Raw genomic sequence first — 21,993 nt, forward strand, 5'->3', positions numbered from 1 at the left:
TGGTTTAAATTTGTTTCAAAAGCCATAGCTGAACATGTAAGAGGTTTCTGATTGGTTGGGGAAATTTACTCAAACTAAATTATGTGTGTGCTTCTTTGAAGTTGATGGGTTAAACTAGTAATACCTGATCTATCATATGATGGCAATAAATGTTGGACAGGTCAACAGTACCGGAGTTTGATCTGATTGGGAAATAGCATCTGTTTCCTCTGGGGTCTAAATGTTAATTCAGGAAACACAAGTGCTGGTTTTAATTTTTTTCTTGGAGAATAAACAAAATAATGTTTATTACCAGGGTGTGGAGTAAACCAACCTTTCTATGACAACTTTCCCTCACTTCTTGCATCTTAATGAAATGTGTTGTCAGGTGCAGATATCTACTTCAAATACATTTTCTGATACCTGCACCAAAACAATTCTTTGAGGTAACAATGCCTAAGCCTGTTTATTCCTTCTGAAGAATGACAGAATGTCAGAGGCATGTTGGATTGATGCACGACTGCCCCGATATTTTGCGGTAATTTTAGCCGCCCGGTGCCTAAAACTGCAGGTAAAACTGAAAAGTGTTGATATACTGTATAAAGCTGTCACAAGTTTGGTCTCAACCATCTCCATGATTAAACATATTATAAATAGGTTAAAAAAACTCACTAACTCTGCATTACATAACATTGAGATACTGCAGTACTCTGAGTTTTTATTTATTTATTAAAGTGTGATAGTGCTGATCAGGGAACTATTGCATGTAAACTCCCACTGACACGAAAAGAAGTTTCCATGCCATAGTCCTTCATCAACACTATAGCAGCTTAATGAATACTCCATGTCAGAGGAAACTGGTAGCAAATCAGTGTGACAGAGAGATACCATTTGCAGAACAAAATCACTGTACATGTGTAAACTCTAGTTCTAATTCTAGTAATCCATACGAGCTATATGATTAGGCAGAATGTAAGAACAGCCAAAGTTCTGATAACCCATACCAAATATTTTTCTACTTATATAAAATATTTCTAAATCATTTTGTGGGAATCTAAGATGTTTCAAAAAGTTGCTATCAGAGCGTTATATTTTGGCAGCACTATTGGGTCATGGTTTAAGTCAAGCATACCATCTTCCCTCCTCACCCCAGGCTTAGACATTAGCACATATAACCATCTGCTCATTTAAAAGTATCTTCCATGATGAGAACTGCAGCACTGCTGATTCTAATACTGTTTGTGCAGCTGTGTTGCAGTTACTCTTGTATACTTTCTTCCCATTAGTCAAGCACATTGTCTTGGAGGCAACCAAAATTGGTGCTATTTACAGCATGCAATGTGTAAGAAAACATCGGAGGACATGTGATCATTATACTATGAGATGTATTGATGAACATATTAAAGAGGAAAAATAAAAATAAATAAAAAGCTTGAACTGCTGCTTTGAAGTATGGTGCTGCATTCACACTGGGGCAACTGGAGGACTATGTACAGTATATATTTATATGGACTACTTTATTTTTTATATTGGCTAAGAAATATTAGCAGAAAGGATTGTGAAGTAAGCTGCACCAATACCCCAAGAAGCCCTTATTGAGCACTCTCCTATATGTAGGGATAATATATACAATATAACAGGACTGATCACATAATGAGATTTGAGAGATAGTAATGAATCATTTGAAGGAAATCTTATATAGCCCCTATTACTGATGGGTGTATGGACCCCCATATGGTATATGGGTGTTTATATGTTAATAAACTCAAAATATAAAATGAATTGGGGTATACAAACACCTATACACATACATTAATATAAAGATGGGTGTGCTAATAAGGACACCCAAGAGAGATTATGTCTCTCAGATATGTACCCTGCAACTGGATTATAATTAATCTCTAAAATTGGGTTCAGTTCTAAGGATAGTCTGGCTCCTGAGGGTATTCCTATGTGTGGTTTCAAATAATATGCGTGATCTGCGTCCTACTCATTCCGTGTAGTGGAATTATTGCGGCGACCAGGTTCACTAGTGGCCCCCTTAGGTAGAATACTCTGGGCGCACCCTTTATGAAAGTATATATTCCTACTAGGCACTAGAAGATGCTATTACAGACCGCACCTAATAGAGACAGTGTGGGCTGTATAATGGTGCAGCTATTGCTCTTCTGGTGAGTAATCTTATAATCATCCACATAATGCAACGGGGTAGCATTAACGCTGTGGTGAGGCAGGAACTTAAATTTGCCTTGGAATATATTCAAGTTTGTTGCCACAGATCACTCCCTCAGTGGACAATAAAATATTATTACTGGAAAGGTTGAAACAAGGTTTCAGGTTCACCTTGGAGTTCCCACAGATGAGTCACCATGGAACGGAACATGTTAGTATACATTTCAATCACTGCCTCAGTGACCATAGTATTGATTCACTGTGGAGTGTATACAGTACAGTGGTATCTTTTGCATCATATTTAACACTTGAATTGAAATTCATAGTCCATTGATGTGAGCCCTCGGACCACTGCCTTGATGAATGTAGTATAAATTCATCATGGAGTGCAGTCAGGCTTACAACACAATATAGATGACCACTACTTACAGTAGGTGAACATAGTAGTCGTTCACCGCAGATGGTCTGACTATATAAATGGTCTGACTATATATTCCACCTGAGTCCATTGGTGAGAGCCCTCAGATCATTGCCTTGGTGAATGTAATATAAATTCATCAAGGAGTGCAGGCATGCTTGCAGCATAGTATAAATGACCACTACTTTGGTGAACGTAGTAGTCGTTCACCGCAGAATGTAAATGGTCCAGCTATATATTCCACCTGGTAGTCTAAGTCTTATATTAGTCCCTCTTTGTAATTTATTTCCAATTGGAAATTACAGCAGTCTGTGTAGAGACTACCGGAGCGTAGTATAAAGCGCTGTAATGCGCTATCATGGCTTCTTTAGCTCCTACTGCCCGTCTCTTCCGGGTGACATCATCACGCACTCCCGACATATGTTTCGTTATCGCTTTCTCGAGGGAGGAGCCTCTCCTGTAAAGAGTGAGTTTAATACCCTCCAGAACTTCAGTGGCAGGGGCGGGGGGCCGTATTGGATACATTTAACCCTATGAATGATCATATACAAATACAGGTAATGAGTAACAGGTATAGCATGTCTCAGTAATTTTGAGCAGCTGTATTTGTAATGCTGAGGTTAGGTTGTTGGTATAGTTCGGGTATTGCGATCTAATCCACTAATATAAACATTTTTTTAATGAACTTAATTAAAATGAGCTGTTTATTAGATCATAGGAAAGGGGTAAACAGGAAGCCTTCATTCAGGCCTTTTGGAGGCTACGTTTGTAGCTGGTATATCCATTTTGTCTCTCTTTGTAAAAGGATTTTATCCCAGTTCCCCTTTCTTGGGCCATTTTTGAGATGGTCAATCCCTCTGAAACTCATCATTTTAACATCTCCTGCATGCTTGTCATTCATATAACGTGCCACAGGGGTCTCCAATTTATTTCTGACATGAACCGACATGTTCCAGTACCCTCCTCCGCAGTTGTCGCCTGGTTTTGCCTATATATTGTTTACCACATTTGCATACCATTTGGTAGTTTACTCTTTTTGTTTGACAGTTGATGAAATGTTGTATTATAAACTGCATGCTATTCTCAGAATTTGAGAATCTCTTAGAGGGCACCATTAGGGGGCATGCTTTACAGCCAAAGTAGAAAAACCGACTATGGACTCTAGGAATAAACTGAAAAAGATATATTCTCAATTCCAATGTAGTCAAGTAAAACGGAGTGTAGACAGAGTTAATGGCACTATATACGAGGTAGATCGAGGTGTTTCCTCCACGGCAAGTCAGCTGCAGCTGCCCAGGACATACTTGAAAACGAGAGGTAACTCTCAATGCATTACTTCCTGGTAAACATTTTTATAAGTAAATAAATATGCAGGAATGACATCCACTGTACAATGCTGTGTATATTTCACTTAGTCCCATATTTACTAAATTGTGCGCTGCCATAACGCATCTTCCCAGTAACGGCCGGTGAATGGGCTGTAAGGTGTCTTATGCCACAGCACTGCTTAGTAAATACGGGCCTATTTCCTACTGGCATTACACAAACATCAGTCTCATAGCGAGAAGCAGATTAATAAACATTAAGTTCCATATTGAAAAGGAGGGCTTGCATCTGTAAACTGGACATTACATAAATTATCAACACGGTAATTTCTGGAATAAATAGTTGACCGTTACTGTATGTTTTCCCCCTATTCCTATTTTTTGGGGCCTTTTCATTTGTTTTGCCATTTATAAGAAGGCAGACAGAACTTGTTCTCTTATTAAAAGTATGATGGGGAAAATAAATGAATGTAGGAATGCAAGCTTCACATACTCTATTGCATTAGTTTCACCTATAATCCTACTTTGTTTTAGCAGCGCTGTTCTTTTCTCATTGTTCACACCTCACCCATTTCTTATTGAAAATCATTTGTATTTTAATTGCATGCAAATATAATATAAGCTCCAAAATATGATTTTTTTTGTTCAGATGAGGAATGTGTGATTGCCTACTCAGGAAATCAAATTTCCATATTGTAAAGCATAATACATTTGATTCCAAGGTCATGCAACAAACATGGTCCTAACCGGCAGCCTTTTTTTTCTTTATTTATGTGATAGAAGTTTTTATGGTTGGATTGAAAATCTGATCTAAACTTGATTACCACTGGGTTCAGAAGTTAAGTGATGCTAAAAAGCTTGTGCAGAGTCATCGGTCTAGCTGGCTTCCAGTTCTTTTCATTTGTAAGCTTTTGTAAACACACTAAATTAAATTTAAGTCTGAAAATGATAAAAAGGCAGCCTAATCTATTCCAGTCTGAGAACCACAACCTCACTTGATAATTTGCCCACCTAAATTAAATATTTATGGCTACCAGTATGTTTTAAATTGCTCTCTTTCCTTTTTATTATTCTCTGCATATGGTCCCCTAGGCCAGAGTTATAACAACATCCATGATATTGTAGTCATACGTTATGCGTTTTAGTTTCAATGACAAGTACACCTCAAAATGCCTTAAAACAGCACTTCTACTTCACAAAGAAAAACAAAAGACGACCATTTTTTTTAATGCTGTTGTAAATAAAAGCATTTATGTATTTGGATCGGTATGATTTCCAATCAGAGATATTAACAATATCGTATCTCATGAAACTGGGGATGATGATAAACCATGAAACCATTTCATTTGGATAAGGTGAAAGACAAATGATCTGGGAGAAATTGCTATTTTAAAGGGAGATTAATTAATCCCCTTTGAAAATGTAGTCTCATAATGTGTGTACTGTATGTATGTGTATATATATGTGTATATATATATATATATATATATATATATATATATATATATATATATATATATATATATATATATATATATATATATATACACACAGACGGTCCTCGCTTATCCATCAGAATCCGTTCCGCAAACTGCCTTCAGATAACGGACCGTCAGATTGCGGGTTCATGTTCAATTCGTGGCGGTAAACGTCAGATTAGCGGTTCCAACGTCAGATAATTTTCGTCCAGCAGACTGCATTATGCGGCATCGGATAACCCGTTCGATGGAAAGAGGGCATCCGGATACCGAGGACCACCTATATATGTTTGTATGTATGTATATAAGTGTAACGGGTATTCCCTCCTGTCTGACCCACCCAAGCTCACATTGGCCCGTGTGGTCTAACCGGCCCCCATTACGTGATCGTGTATGGTGGTGCACCTGCAGGTAACAGGACTCCTGAATCTCCCGCATGATGGTATTAGGGGATGTCATCAGGAACAGGTAGCTGAGGTAGTGGGTGCGAGTCCTACCTATATCATGTGCAGCGCCTCCACCTCATCAGGATCTGTGTTTCCACAGGGAGATGGTCCTGGTGAGGAACTCCTTCTTGGTGGTCTCATCAACTGTTGAGTAATCTCACACTCACACAGTGGGGGTATCTTTAAACAGGGCATCTTTATTGACGTACTCGATGTAGTAGACTGCCCCATGCAGCTCTCAGCTCTAGCCGCACATTTCTCCGTGCTGTCCCTTTGCCAGGTACGCCCTCCCAAATTGGAGTGGGATCCCCTCTCCCCGTAGGGAGATCACCCCTGTGCCAGGTCCCTGGACATAGTGTGGCCTTGACAGGCTTGATTTGGAAGACCCGTGCCACTAGTTACAGCACTAGTGGGCACCAAGCTATCCCGCAATCCCTTTCACAGGAGCCAAACACTTTAGCAACAACAACACTAACTGACAGTGTTGTGCCTTATATACCTCAGGGGGCAGGCACATCTCTGAGGTCACTATCCAGGGACTCAGAGCATGCAGCCACTCCCATCCATACATAGGGCACCTCACCAGGGTGTGAGGGAAAACCTCCATAACTACTGCTGGCATTCCTGTACTTACCAGGGTTTACTGCCAACAGAGAAGATGTCTGCAGTCCATTATTATGCATGGCTACATAAGTATACCGGTATATATATACTGTAACACAGAGAATGTTCTCTTTAAGCACTATAAGAAGAGGAGATCCATGTAGTTATTTCTCTGGGTTCATCACTCCATTATAAAGTGCCTTGCATGCATGAAACATGTAAGAGGTGTCCATGGAGATTGATGTTTGTCAAAATAAAGCCCTTTATTGAACTTTCCTGAGTGCTGCTTACATTGCATTCTGCCTTTCAGTAGCTGCTCCGGATGCTCTTTCATTTTTGTCATCCAAGTAGAGTCTGTACTGGTTTTTTACCAACAGCACTGCCATACCAAGCCTTCAATGTGGATGCCAGCTTGGATGGCCTTGGAGCCGTTTTATACCAACATGTGCTGACGGATTGCACTCTGTGGTGTGTGCAAATCACAAATTATTAGACACCGACCAAAGAACTCCTTCCCATCAGTTGCAATTTCTTGCAGTAAAGTAGGCTGTAGTTAAGAAGTTTCATGACTACAATAATGGATCAATATTCCTGGTTTGCACTAATAACAACTTACATGTGTGCTTACATCTGCAAAGTTGAATGCAAATGGAAATACTATGGATAGCTAGCAGTGGAATGAAATACTAGCTAGTGGAGGGAAAAGCTTGTGTGATCAGGTTTTTAAAAAAAAATGGGAGAACAGTAGAGGTTATAGAAAGCTACTTACCAACTAGGGGTTTCTCCAGATGCCTATACCTGATTCATTCACTTGGATATGACTGATATGTCACTGCTCAGGACTTGCAAGATGCACAGAAAGCCTATCTTGTATTGACAGAAGTGTGGTCAGCGATACAAAATAAATAACTGGTTCAATTAAGTTTAAACATTCTTACATTCGTCTATTTTTGCGTGAATTTGACTAGAGATGGGTAAAACCTACCAAAATCAATTCCTGGCAAAGCAGTTCACAAAACTTTTAAGGACTACATTTTTCTCAGAAAACCCACATCTTTTCCACCACCAATTCACTGTTTTGAAATCAATCTCAGCTCAGTCATAATACACCAAGCATTTTCTGCTCTTGTCTCCAGGAAAACCCATATGTCAGTCTCTGGATGAGATTTATCATCATTAATTGAAATGCTTGGGGAGTTTGTACGATGCTGTGACTGAGCTCTGTCTGATTTGCAACTTTTTTTCACAGAAATAAGGGCCAATTTTGCATTGTTCTTGAAATTGAGTGAAAACATTAGAAATGGGACCAAGTGACTATGAAAAATGTACTCCTGTATCAAGTCACAAAGGTTGGTAAATCAAGAGAAAATAGATGAACTTCCATGTCACTTTCAAAAGATTCAACTAGTCATAGGTTTTGTTTTTTTACCTAATTTAGATTACACCAAGATATGGAGCCCTATGTCAAGATGTGTAATATCTTTGTAGACATTGATAATTTCAAACTCTCTGCCCCAGATTTCCCTGCTTATATAGTAGAAAACACTGGGACTCTACAATCTGTACACCTTTGGAACATAATACTGTGAGGGATACAGAGCATGATGACGAGTTGATAGCCCAATAGCTGAAAATGTACCAGTAGGATCTAGGATAATTGAATGGGATGAAGTTATCCTACAATGAAACTGGTATTTCCACTGATGTGCCACTTCCAGTTGTGCATAAGGGAGTCATAGTTCACATTGGACGTTTGACAGCAAAAACCAGAGAAGTCTCCAAACCGTCTCACATTTGGGGGTGCAATGCTAGTGCTATGTGCCTACTGGATATTGTAATTAGTAATGTTGTATTAATGATTACTGAACCTTGTATATAGATGAAGACATTCAGACTCGAGGATATAATCTATTGTATGTTTTCATTATGCAAGAATATCTATTGAAGTCCCTTATAACAAATGTCATTGTTTTTACGTACGCCTCTACAATTGATATTGATTTTTCATTCCCCTGAGGGCAGTCAAAGCCCGGAAAATCTGGGAAAACTTTATTTGGTCCTGTGATGTCCTATTTGATGCAAAAGAAAGTCACCATGTTGTCAAACAGACATGTACAGTCAGTATTTAGGTCAATTTCAAGAATGAAACGGTCTGTGCTTCAATAGGGAGACAGAATCTGATATGAAAGACTTTCTGCACAAGCAGAGCACCATGTAGTTATTTCTCTTTCCCTGGGATCAGTCAGATACATCCCACAGAATTCCACCTTTGTAACCAGCATAAGGGACAGTAGTACTGTATATCTATTACAGTTTAAAGAATGTGCTATCAGATAATATCCAAATGTACAAGAAGCAGTGGTACTCAAGTGGTCTTGTGAAAGGATATCATCATTTATTGGAGGGTCAAGATCTTGAAGAAGGCCCACAAGCAGACCGGAATGTCTTATCACCTTCCAATAAATGTTGATGTTCTTCCACAAGATTACTTGAGTACCACTACTTGTTGTACATTTTAACTGTTGGTGGTTGCTTCACCACTGTGGAACCACTGTTGCTGAGCACTGGTGGCAAGTATATTACATACTGTGAGTTCACCATGCTTTGAACTGTGTATCAGATAAAATTCGACACTCTGACAAATGCAATAGCTGCTATGTATTGTAGGGGAGTTTGTAAAATCCCCTTTTTCCAGATATAGGTCAGGACGATAATTGCATACTGTAAATTGGCGATCACAGCAGCTCTGCATAGCTGAATACTAGCAAAGAGAGTCTTTGCAGACCCTTCTAGAATCTACTAAGAGACCAACTTGGAGTTTTCCCATCTGACCACTAGGATGGAGGGACAGCCCCACTTAGCACTATGGCAAGCACAAATATCATTCACCCACGATCCTGAGTTCATGTCAACCAGAACAGTGCTCCGGGTGCACAGATTCAGCACACCCCAACTTGTAAGGAACATGAGTACCAGAGCAAGACCCTACTGTACTATTATTATAGTTAGATAGCTAAGGACACAGATGTTGGAAACCCTGGGCAGTATGGGGTATTCTGGATATGCACAGATGTAAGTCTACCAATGCACATACTACATTTTTCCACCATTATCCTGCTCTATTTTTTTTTTTACTATGGGTCCAAACGTTTAAGTTGACCAGTATCAAAGATCTCTCTCTGGACTTTGAGAGTTGGGATGGGAAACTTACACTCTGTAGCAATGTAGGTGTACATATTTGTTTGATATTTTTATTTCTTTTTTTATTGTTATTTGTAATATCGGTTATTATTACCCTTTAAATTTTTTATCCCATATCCTTATCTGTTTACCCAAGTTCATGAAATATATATATATGTAGCACATGTCCCACCCCCAACCTCACTTAGAAGCCAGTGTGTGGGAAAGGAGCGCATTACCTCGCTGTTCCGTGCTTCACCTGCTGGTCCGCAGGAGGTCTGAGTGGTCTGCAGATGTTATGAGACTTAGACAGGACTGGCTCTTACAGGATTCTAGTTCATCTCTGTGTTTCAGCGCCTCCAGTAGTGATGGCTCCTACAAGTGTTGGTGTCAGCACCCATCAATACACACATACCTTCACCCAGCCCAGGAACTGAAACCTTAGGCTGAGGTATATTTGCAGGGTCTTTATTCATCATCACACAGCTTAGCAGCATACTCTTCTGCATACGCCCCAGGACTTCTGGACGGTGCTTTAATTCCACTGCTCCAGGTGGTCTTGACAAGCCAGCCAAGTGAACAGGCTTACCCCGCCATGGGGAAGAATCATAGTTCCCACCATCTATTCTCCCTCCTTCCCCCTAGCCAGGGATCAGGCAGAGACTCACTCATACATCCTCTCTCTCCTTGAGGAGCTGGGAAGGATTGCCCTAACTTTAGCCTACTCCCCTTAGAAACGTCTGGAAGGGGCGGGCTCATGGACTGTACCCACCTACCAGGGTCTGTACATAGGCCATGAGACACCACCTACCTTCCTTCACTTTCTGGGGAAGCAGGAAGGGGGGTCAAGGGCCCACAGATTAACCTGCTAATGCCTGGATCTTAACAGGGCTTACATAGCAGATAAACTATGAGGGGAGAAACAGGTACGGCTGGACATACCCTGTTACATCTACATTACATATATATATATATATATATATATATATATATATATATATATAGATATAGATATAGATATAAAACCGCTTTCCATTAGTTGTTTAAACAAGGTTTAATTTATTTGTGTAAGCTCCAACCGCCATCCAAGAGTTAGGTTACATGAGGGTTGAATAGTATTTCACCTCTAGGTCAAAGAACATATAGTACTGTAGATACATACATATACATACATCTGATGAAGTCACTTCCGGTGACGAAACCCATAAGGACGCCCCGTTGCACGTGGTGACGTCACTCCAGTCCAGTCCGTGCATGTTGTTTTCTCCAAATAACTGAGTGCTGGCACAAATCTCTACAGGAGGTATACAGCGGTATACGGAGGCTGTTAACCATTTGAGGAAGCATAGACTCTTATCCGTGTGTTCATTTGCGGTATGGTGACTGGTGAGGGAGCCTGAACTGTGTGTTATACCAGCACAGCTGTTGTCAGTGTGATTCCCCCAGGCCCTCATCTCCCTGCTTTATTCCCCCCTCCTCCTGCACTGTGAGGCTTTCAACATCTAGCCTGCTCACAACACTGGGACTAATTACCTGCACATTGACAGACTGTTGCATACCTAGGCAGTGACGTACCCCACGATTGAGATTTATCTCATATATGCTGATTTTTATCTGATCTCTTGTGAGTGCATGTCAAAGGGACCTTTTTTATTATTTTTCTATTCTGATTAAATTATCTCTACGGTATCACGCTATGGAGCTTGCGCTTCTTTTTCTTTCTTTACACATATATATATACACACACACACACACACACACACACACACACACACACACACACACACACACACACACACACACACACACACACACACACACACACACACACACACATATATATATATAGAAAATGTGACCCAATGGGAAACAAAAACAGCACTCAAGGTAATAATGCAAAAAACAAATATATTAAAGAAAGACAGGCACAAAAATTCCAACGTTTCGGTCCTGTATAGGACCTTCTGCAGCACCCCCCTGAGGAAGGTCTTATACAGGACCGAAACGTTGGAATTGTTGTGCCTGTTTTTCTCTAATATATATATTTTTTGCATTATTACCTTGAGTGCTGTTTTTGTTTTCCATTGGGTCACATTGTCTATCTATTGAACACTATAGAACATGCACCTACTCTATTTAAGCCAGTGAAGTGCCTGCTGATACTATTCTATATATATATATGTGTGTGTAACGCAACAGAAAAGCATCCTATTGAAAAGCACACGGGCATACCAAAAGAGTGATAACAAAACAAATTTATTATTGTAGAGATAAAAACAAGGGGAGAAGGATTAAAAGAGGGGGGGACTCACAACTACCAATACATGTATTCCATGAGTCAAAAGCACATAAAAAGGTCAAAATAATCACCAAGGGTTATCAAAATAGACAGCCAAGATGTATAACAGGCATTATCTGTCTAGTGCACAAACTGCAGATAAGTGCACAAGACGTAAAGGAAGGTCTATATTGAAACAATAAATGCAAAATAAAGGCAATATTGCCTAAGGTGATTACAGATTGAAGAGTGAAAAACTTGCATCACATTATTTAGGGATGCAGATACGTCACCAAATAAACGTAGATGTTGAAGACCAAAATACGAATGGCAAGAGCCTCCTGTAATGGAAAAAGGTAGGGGTCCCCCTCCACAGACTCCCACGGAAATAGCTGTGTTAGTCCAGTTGCGATATATACACATATATAGTGCAGAATAAATGTGTTCTTCAGTATTAGGTGATACCTTTTTTATTTGGATTAACAATTTATGACATAGGACAAGCTTTCGAGAGTTCTCCTCTCTTCCTCATGTCTGCAATACAGATTAAAAAAGGAATCTATGGCTAAAACAGTGTTTGGAAGAGCTGGGTGGGGGTGGGAGGGAAACAACAGAGATGTACTCTAGATACAAACTTCCAAGTATTCAAACACTTTCTCACCCTACCTTATCTACAGTACATCTTTGTTTGTTTTTTCCCCCCTGCTCTCTCAAACACTGTTTTAGCAATAGATTAATTTGTTAATCGGTATTGTTCACCTGAGGAAGAGAGGAGAGCTCTCGAAAGCTTGTCTATGACATAAAGTGTTAGGCCAAATAAAAAAGGTATCACCTAATACTGAAGAACTCATTTATTCTGCACTATATATGTGTGAATATATATATATATATATATATATATATATATATATATATATATATATATATATATATATATATATATATATATATATGTAGAGGAATGATTACCGTGTTAGCCGAGCTTCAATAATCAAAAAATAAATAGATGATACCGTTCTGTGGCTAACGAAATGCTTTTATTTGTGCGAGCTTTCGAGATACACTGATCTCTTCTTCCGGCGATGTTACAATGAATGAAGCAAAAGGTATACTTAAAAACAGTGTTTCTTGGAATGTTATCTGTGCAGTTCCTTCCCCTGTGTGGATGTGTTTTATGGCTAGAGGTGTCAAAAGGTTACTGAAAGCAAGTGAAGAAAGAGTGTGTATGTGTATCAGTGTGAATAAAAATGAATGGAGAGCCCACAGTATATACAGTGCTTTACACAAGGTGTGTGTGGAGTGGGAGTGGATATAAATGGTGTGGGTGGGTGTGGAAATGTGAGAGTTTATAGCACAACTAAAAGTGTATGTGGATACTTAGTGGTCCCTATTGGTGTATAGGGATGGAAAAACAAGGAGTATTAGTATGTGTGAGAGACAGCTGTGTGTGCATACATATAGCACAGTATGTACAGACATGGCCTTTAGCGCTCATGGGATGAGAGTTCACTACTGTCAGTAATGACTCATAAAATTTCGATCTCTGTTTAGGCCACTGCTAAGTGTCCCGAACAGTTGCATAAATTTGTATTCATGCAACAGTCTCTCTTTCGGGGTTTTAAGATTACCTTTGAGTATGGAAACCCTCAGATCGTTCATCTTATGGCCAGAGATTTGCTTATATTGGCTAAGCCACCCCCTGTGTTTATAGCAGCAGACGCCCGTATCCTCAACACGGTTATGTGATATAATTTATTTATTTCTTTTTTACATATCTCACTGTGGGAGCTGTGGTATAATTCTTTATCACATATTTTTATGGTTTAGTCACTGCACTGTGTATATCCATATATTACATATCCTAGTAGTTAGTAAGATAGTAGCGCACAGTATTTTTTCTGTTTTTTACAGTGGAAGGTTCCCTTGCAAGATTGTCTTGTTTCTTCCAAATGCGCTCTATTCCATCTGCATTCTAATATTGATTTAATGAAAAAGATTCCCGTCCATTTGCCGGCCATGGTAGACATTGTCTTCGACTTCTTCTAGTTCTATTACATTTATTTCAATCTTTGCAGACTTGACACATTTGTTGAACATCACAGTGGTCTTGCGGAGATACGGAGGCCCATATTCTTACTTGGTTCAGCGAGATCTCCAATTTGTTGCAGGAGGTCTACTGGACCTGTGGTAAAATTAAAAATGTAACCTGCAAATCGTTAGTGACTCAAATATTCACAATATATATTGTGACACATCTAACTTTTTTGAGGGTTCTTAACAGTCTTCAAGAGCAGGGGTGCGCAAACATTTTAGTCGCGCCCCCCTGCCTGCTCCTCTCTTACCTTTTTGTCCGGCATCATCTGACGTCACGATGCTATGTGACATCGCGTTGCCAATGCAACATGGCGTCATGTGACCCCTCGGCATCATTTGACGCTGCATTGCCATGGTGCTGCGCCGCCATGGTGCTGCGCCACCATGGTGCTACGCCGCCAGAGAGAAGGTAAGTGAGGAATACAGAGGCCTCAAGCATGCTCCCCCGGCATTTAATTTAAATGCTTTAGGGAGGAGTGTGGGGCCTTTGATTGTGCCGCGCGCCACCCAGTTTGCACACCCCTGTTCTACGGTAAGGAATCACAGAAACATTGGATTTGATGCTTATATTTATTTTTTAAACAAACAGTGGTGCATTCAAAATAAACAAATAAGTGAAACAAAGAAAAGTCTTAGCTCTTCTTAGAGCTCTAACTAGACCAATCTTTAACCCTAACTGCCCCGGATGGCTATAGGAAATGTATCTTATTCATTTTAATGAGTTATTGACTAAACAGTAACAATGACCAATTGTCATTTAAGAGAATTCAAATTAATGATCGGTGGCGACGAATGTTGTTTTTTGTTTAGTGTATAACCACGTACATTTAATTCAGACATTTAAAAAAAAAACGAAAACAAAGGCAGCATTAGGTATTTCAACAAAATAATTGGGCAAGATAATCATTACTGTACACATGGTAGTAGAATGTAGCGTCCAGATCACAAGAAGGATTCACTTACAGCTGACAAGGACACAACACTGTTTGCAGATATTTCTTTTCCTATGTTGCTTGGAGGAAAGTACAGACGCTGTACTTAACTTACCAGACAAATGTGTTTCAGGGTCGGCAATAATAGCATTTCTGCTTCACACTTCTCATTACCGATAAGTTATTAGTTCTTACGGTGTTTGTTTTGTTCCTGCAGGTGACAATGCTTGCCGTTTAAACAATGGAGGCTGCAGTACACTTTGCTTAGCAATTCCTGGAGGCAGAGTTTGCGGTTGTGCTGATAACCAGCATTTGGAGGAAAACAATGCAACCTGTGTGTGTAAGACTTCTTCAAACATTCTTTTTTCCTTTTACAACTCAGGAAAATAATGGCTAAACACAAATTCAACAGAAAAACTAAAGTTCCTTAGGGGAAACACAGATATTGATGGCAGATAAAGACTATTTGATAAACCTAAAATGCATTTTCCCTCAACCAGCGGCATCTTTCATTGTGATTTTTCTTTGTAGTTACATTTTGTTTATGTGAAGCATTTTTTTTTACTGCTATCACAATGTCCACTGGCAGGCTGTTCCATGTATCCACTACTGTTTCAGTGAGCAACTGACTAAATTATATAACCAACATCTGAGGTTAAAATATAAACCATATAAAAATAAAACATAGTTGCTTTGGAATAGGACAAACAGATATTGAAGCTATCTAAGAAGATTAAACTAGGTTTGCAATATTCACTCACAGAATAAAAGGTGCATCTATAATACATATAAAAAAAAAGTTTATTGATATCACATTGTAATAAACTTCCTACAGTTACCAGTATATCAGATAATGGCTACTATTTTTCTATTATAGTGCAGTGGCTAAATACTTATTATTTAAAATGCAATACAAATAAGCACCGGATAGGTCCGGTTTTCTGGATATCCCCTGCTTCTGCACAAGTGGCTCAATCAGTGGAATCCTGAAAACCTGACCTGTTCGTGACCCTTGAGGGCTGGAGTTGGCTACCTCTGGGATAGGACACAAATTACCATGGATTGAGTGAATTGTTTTAATATTCCCTTATGGCATAATTATCTGGTCTTTGGAAGAATCCTTCACTAATTACATCCCCGCCTTAACTGGGAATTTCCACAGTTGAGAATATGACCTTCAATCCTAAATGTTTTGTTGAAATCATTAAAACAAAGGTTTGTTGTTTATTTATTTTTATTTTTAACCCTTTGAACCCTTTGAGTACTCTGAAAATTACATCCAACATGCAAAGAATATTTAGAGTCCAATCCCATGCCATCTTAAATAATGAAAAATTGCAAGCAACATCTAGGAAATGTTAGCGTTATCAGATTTTCTCATTTAAATGTTTCCCCTTTTCCGTAAGATCATTTATTATATAAGGACATTACATAATGAGTGGAAACAGTTTCCTTGATATAGTAAGTATTTAACACGTTGGCTGAGGGGAACATGATTTCTAAAGATAAAAATGATACGGTACAATATTCTGCATTTGTGGTGTCCAAAATTGGGACATAGTATATAAGCATATCCGATAGAATGTCCTATCTTTTTTGTACGAACAAATTACTTTCTACTAAAACAAAAAAGCACAATACATTAGTGCTACTAGAAAGCATTGTTTACGATTTAATCCTTATTGCAAGGGTTGGTGTATTTTTGTGATATCCCCAACCTATACTGATCCGGATATTTATGGTATTTAGATACAAATTTAAGGAATCCAGGACATCTGCCCAGGGGAATCACACCCAGTATTATTCATTTCTAATATTATATCTATTTTTGGGTCTCATGAAAACGTTTGATGACTGGTCTAACGGGTGACTCGACTATATTTACTCAGTGTTGCTAAGCCATAAGGAACCTTACTACAAAAATCAGATTTATCCTTGTGGGCAACTATTCTCTGCATTTTACTGATTTATGTGTGCCTTAGTTAGTGTTATTTTAAGTCAGTGGTGTAAAACAGGATATTTACAGTCCACTTGTTCCCTATTCATTTTTTAATTGGTATAGAAATTATAGTTTACATTTCTTCTAACATGTACAGTAGGATAAACTATATTTCTCTTTGCTTTAGTTAACCTTGAAGAAAAGTTACCCCAGTTGTGTAATCCTGAAGAATTTCAATGTAAAAACAGACATTGCATCCAAGAGAGCTGGAAGTGCGATGGAGAAGATGATTGTTTAGATGGTAGTGATGAAGATTTGGAAAGCTGTTGTATGTACTTTTCCTTTATTTAATTCTTATTTACTTATTACTTACTAATTCATTTAATTATAAACTAAAATGCTTCACATTTGGTCATTGTAGTGTACAAGACACTGAGTTGTGTGGCATACCAGCTTGTGCAGTACTTGTGTTCCTAATCACTACATAAGTAACATTTAGGGGTAAAAAAGTAAGTAGTGTCCGATCTTTAATGCCTTATCTGGCAATTTTGGTAAGACAAGTGGATTATAAATCAAGCTTTGTGGTACATCCATACTATAGCCGTGTTGTAGCAATTAAAATGAATGAGAACTGATTTATTTAAGTTAATTGTCATGTGTTGAATATCTGCATAATGCGCTGAACTCATCACCCTGGGAAATTGCAGGCATCAGTCTAACTCCTGTTCCATCGTCACTGAAGAAGGATAACAATGGGAAGCAAATTAGTGGACAGGACAACAAAATATAGTATCCATCAAGCATTAATAATTACCATACAGTATTTCAGTTGTTAGCTAATTCATTTGTGCTCTTTTTACCATAGGTTTACATGGGAAATCTGTATCTCAAGTATCATAGTCCAGCTCGTTCACAGAGCCCCATGTTTTAGTTGTAAAGTAATGAAAAGCATTGCACAGAATAAATATTTAACTTAAAGTGTGCTAAGCTTGTTATGGAGAAGGTTCCAATATGTGACTTACGTATTGGTGCATGAATCATCGAAATGCTGATTACCATTCTGTTCTTAACAACATTTAAATTATGAACCATTGTTTTTTAAATTAAAGCTTATCTTGGTATTGACAAATGGCTTAGTATCATACATTTTCTTTGGAACAAAATACCATTAAAACCTAATTTAGCTTTTTATTCATCTGTTAATAAAAAGAAATGGCATATAACGTGCTTCTTCATTGTGTTGTATCTGCAGAGCTATATTTACATGTATCATTTTAGTCTAATTTGCAAACAGTACATGTAGTTATGTTTTCACTTGCCTTAAGTGTTCTAAATTACGTCTTGTTGTTTTCTTAGTGAACCACAGCTGTCCAGGTGATCAATTTAAGTGCCAAAGTAACCGCTGTATTCCCAAGCGGTGGCTTTGTGATGGAGCAAATGATTGTGGAAATAATGAAGATGAATCAAATGAGACCTGTTCAGGTAAGAAGTTGAGCTGGCGCATACACAGCTAGTTTCTGACATCCACGTTGATAAAAATGCAGGTAGTTACTATGAGCTGGTGTCGTTGGTCAGATTGTTGCTATTTTAAATTCATTCACATTTTGGTGCTACTAAGCCTCCCAAAGTAATTAGCAACTGAATCCATCCATACGGGCTGATTGTCAGTGCAGTATTGGAATACAAGCTCTCTGTGCTTAAGTTTGTGACTGTTTAAGGTTGTGTCCCCGCTAGCGCTGAGCGCGCAGAGCGGACAGCGCTTGCGGCGGTTACCTATATATAGATATATGTAAGTTCCCGCTCACGCTGTGTGCGCACACTCTTTGGCGGGCACACCCGCTCAGCACTTAGGTAAAAAAAAATTATACTTTCCACCGCGCTCAACTACCTGCAATGCCCTCCCCGCGCGAGTGTACGCGTACATGCAGGACAGCCGGCGATCATACTTGGAGCGCTCTCCAACCATGAGCTTGCTCAGCGCCAGTGGGGACTCAGCCTAAGCTTTGAAGCAACCAGTCATGTAGACATCTTACCAACAGTCACAAAATAAATATTAACCTTGACAATTCAATTGATTCATTTTGTTTAAATGTGCTTTTAAGCAGGTCCAGATATAGACTTGGGTTTATTATTTATACAGGTTTGTTTTGCAAGTCTAATTAACCAACAAGTCATACAATTGTAAATGAATGGCTACCGAAGTGATACAGCACATCTATCTAAATATGTTTTGAAAAATATTCTATTTTGCTTGGTAGTCAAACTTAGAAAGGGTCCTCAGACCATTTATTCAATATATATATGTAAGACATATGGTATAAGCACACTGTTTCGGGTATAAAAAAAAAGAGTTAACCTTTCTTCACGTTAGAAGAGTTCAAAGGCGTGTCCGTTGATAGCCTGAAGTATCACCTTTAATATTGCATACAAGTGAACTTTAAGGATAATATTTAGTAATGTGTGATACGGGTCATCACAGTTAATGTTGGATTATTATTATTAATGTAATTTCTTTATAACTTGACAACATAGTATGCATCACAGTACAATGGGGTCAGAATACAACACGAATAAAACAGCAACCAGTATAATTCATTGGTATAGTAGGTAAAGAAGGTGCTGTTCCAATGAGCTTATAATCTATAGGGAAGGAAGAATGGAAACATAAGTTACAGGGGAGAATGAAGGTTGGTGTGTTTCTGAGAGCAGCTTGTTATTTTTACTCTAAAAGAGATAGAGTTGGGAAAGAAGTAATGGAGATTGTGTGGAGATAGACCTTGAGAGCACGGTAATAACGTGTGAAGGTGGAAATGTGTCTTTATATATCTCTAACATTGTACCCAAAACCAATATCAGAGCAGCGGTAACGGGAGCCAAAAGCAGCAAACAGCTGACACTTTTGCTAGGACTCTGGTGTTATTTCTAAGACAGTCTGAGGAAAAGTGAAGAAAGTTGAACCTGACGCCCACAGCACAGAGATGCAGGGGGAGGGGGGAGTTGAGAGCATGGCAAGGCAAGTGAGGGAAATCCCCAAGTCTTTGAAGCGGTCTGTCTTTTCTCCTTTATTTTATCCCCATCTACGCTGGCTTAGTGGACAAGTGCAGTGAGGGTGAATGGGGGCTGACTTTGCTGTGACTCTAGTGTTATTTCTAAGACAATCTTGCAGTGAGATAACCCATACCAAATCTTAGTGAATCCCAGTGTAAGTAAATGTAGTGCTGATCCAGTGTTGCCACTATTATTCTGTATGTGGACTTTATGTAGCTCATTATATTTTCTAATTTCTACAGTTCTACTTTGTTTAACAGTACTGTTAAAAGTGGGATGAAATAATGATTAAAAAGTGCTTTACTGATATTCCACATTGCTAAATTATCATTTAACTGGCTCTCTGAAAGAAATCTTATCAATCTCTTAAACATGTTACTGTTGCAGGTTTATTTTTAGTCATAGTAGGAACTGCACATCTTCAAGAAGATTTGAAACATGATAAATTTGTTGAAATAAGCAGAGTTTTCATGGGTGTATTTCAGAGAGAGTCACTATGTTAGCTAAATCAGTTACAAAACATTATGGGAAGCATGCATCACTTAAGGAAGTTCAAACAAAAGGAGAGTGTCAATGCTGATACTGCTTCTGTTGGGTTTTTATCCTCAACCACCAGTACTTGGGTAACAGTTTTTTTTTCCCTGCTAAGTCTGAGAATAATATAAACAGGCAGCTTCTATCAGCAGCTGTTAGCTCCGGTAAATAAATGAACAGTCCAATGGTGGAAAAAGAGGATGGAAAAGTCACAGAGGGAATATTATCTTAATCTTGTGGAGAATTGATGACACATGAGGGGATATACTGAAGAGAAAGGAATGTCCCAAGAGACAGATCTCAGTGAGGATGAACTGCAGATTATTAGTCAAGCAATATCACTCTCTGCAGTGTCAAGAATCCTGCAGAATTTAGGATTCTCCAGCAACCTTGTTTTCTGTTGTATACACACACTCAGATGCTTCCCAAACAAACCAATGTCTTTGGGCCTATAAACCATGACAATTAGTTGAAGAAAACACTGCAGGCTTTTAGGAGAATGTTTTTATTGCATATGTTGTCCTGTTCGTCCAGCAAAAATTCTGAAAGATTAAGGTGTTTTTTTTAATACTTTTCACTTGTCCACTGGTTTTTATGACAGCACTTGGCATCCTTTCTTTCTCATTTCTGGCATTCTGCTTATCGTGCTCTGGTACAGTATGTTTGCAATGGAAAATGTCACAACAATACAGAAACAATACAAGGTTTAACTAGGAGAGCTCAACCAGCACTTTCAAATGTTACCAAAAATCTATTTTTAAATAAACAGGACAATGGGCAGCTGCTTTAGAAATGTTCACTTATAATGTTATATCATAAATACTTACCTTCATGATAATACCATTAACTTTGTTGGTCTCCCATCGTACTGCTTGTACTGTAAGATATCTTGGTTAAGCAGTCCTCCTACATACAGTTTTTATATCTATGTCCATATAATTTCTCTATCTATTAATTCTGAGAATACATTGCAAGCCAAAAAACAACATTGAACGTTTAATTCAAATGCTATGGGGGGGTGGGGGGGGTTACTCCAATGGAAGTTTCTGTGTGATAGTGCCCCAATCACCACAAATTATAAATGATCAAAATTGGATATTGGAATATTTAGAAATCATTGCAAAGACTCCAAATGTATATTATATTATATGTTATTTGTGCCACAGATAATAACTTCAATAAAATTCAATATATACAAGGTAATTTAGTGAAGAAATCTGATTGATTGATTGAAAATATGTGAATCATTTAAAAAATTAATTGATAATTTGGCTTGTAACAAATAACAATTAATGGTAGAGGGTTACATTTATCATTCATCCAGTTAGTATGTATTTGTTTATGGTTTTTGTTAGTGGTCAAGCAATTCTTCATTTTTATAACTGTATATGAAGAACACTTTATTACTAAGCTAATGATCGGATATACAAGGAACTTGATATGTTAGACTACTAAGCAGGCAATTACATTTCAAAGGCTTGTAAAGTCTCATTAGCAGGAGCGATTCGCACATCTTTACACTGCATGGTTCAAAGATGAATTTATGAAAGTTTGTTGACATAAGTGC

The 21,993-nt window shown here is 38.4% G+C and overlaps 1 protein-coding gene across 1 annotated transcript in view; it reads left to right on the plus strand.

The window, feature by feature from the left end:
* LRP1B (LDL receptor related protein 1B) overlaps positions 1–21,993 on the plus strand; it is a 1,102,312-nt gene that overhangs the window by 600,158 nt on the left and 480,161 nt on the right. Inside the window, exons 15-17 of the mRNA XM_075610066.1 lie at positions 15,123–15,245; positions 17,032–17,172; positions 18,201–18,326. Of these exons, the coding sequence (XP_075466181.1) occupies positions 15,123–15,245; positions 17,032–17,172; positions 18,201–18,326 (390 nt within the window). The remainder of the gene's footprint in view (positions 1–15,122; positions 15,246–17,031; positions 17,173–18,200; positions 18,327–21,993) is intronic.

The sequence above is a fragment of the Ascaphus truei genome, chromosome 7 (genome assembly GCF_040206685.1).
Source record: "Ascaphus truei isolate aAscTru1 chromosome 7, aAscTru1.hap1, whole genome shotgun sequence".
NCBI classification, from domain to species: domain Eukaryota; kingdom Metazoa; phylum Chordata; class Amphibia; order Anura; family Ascaphidae; genus Ascaphus; species Ascaphus truei.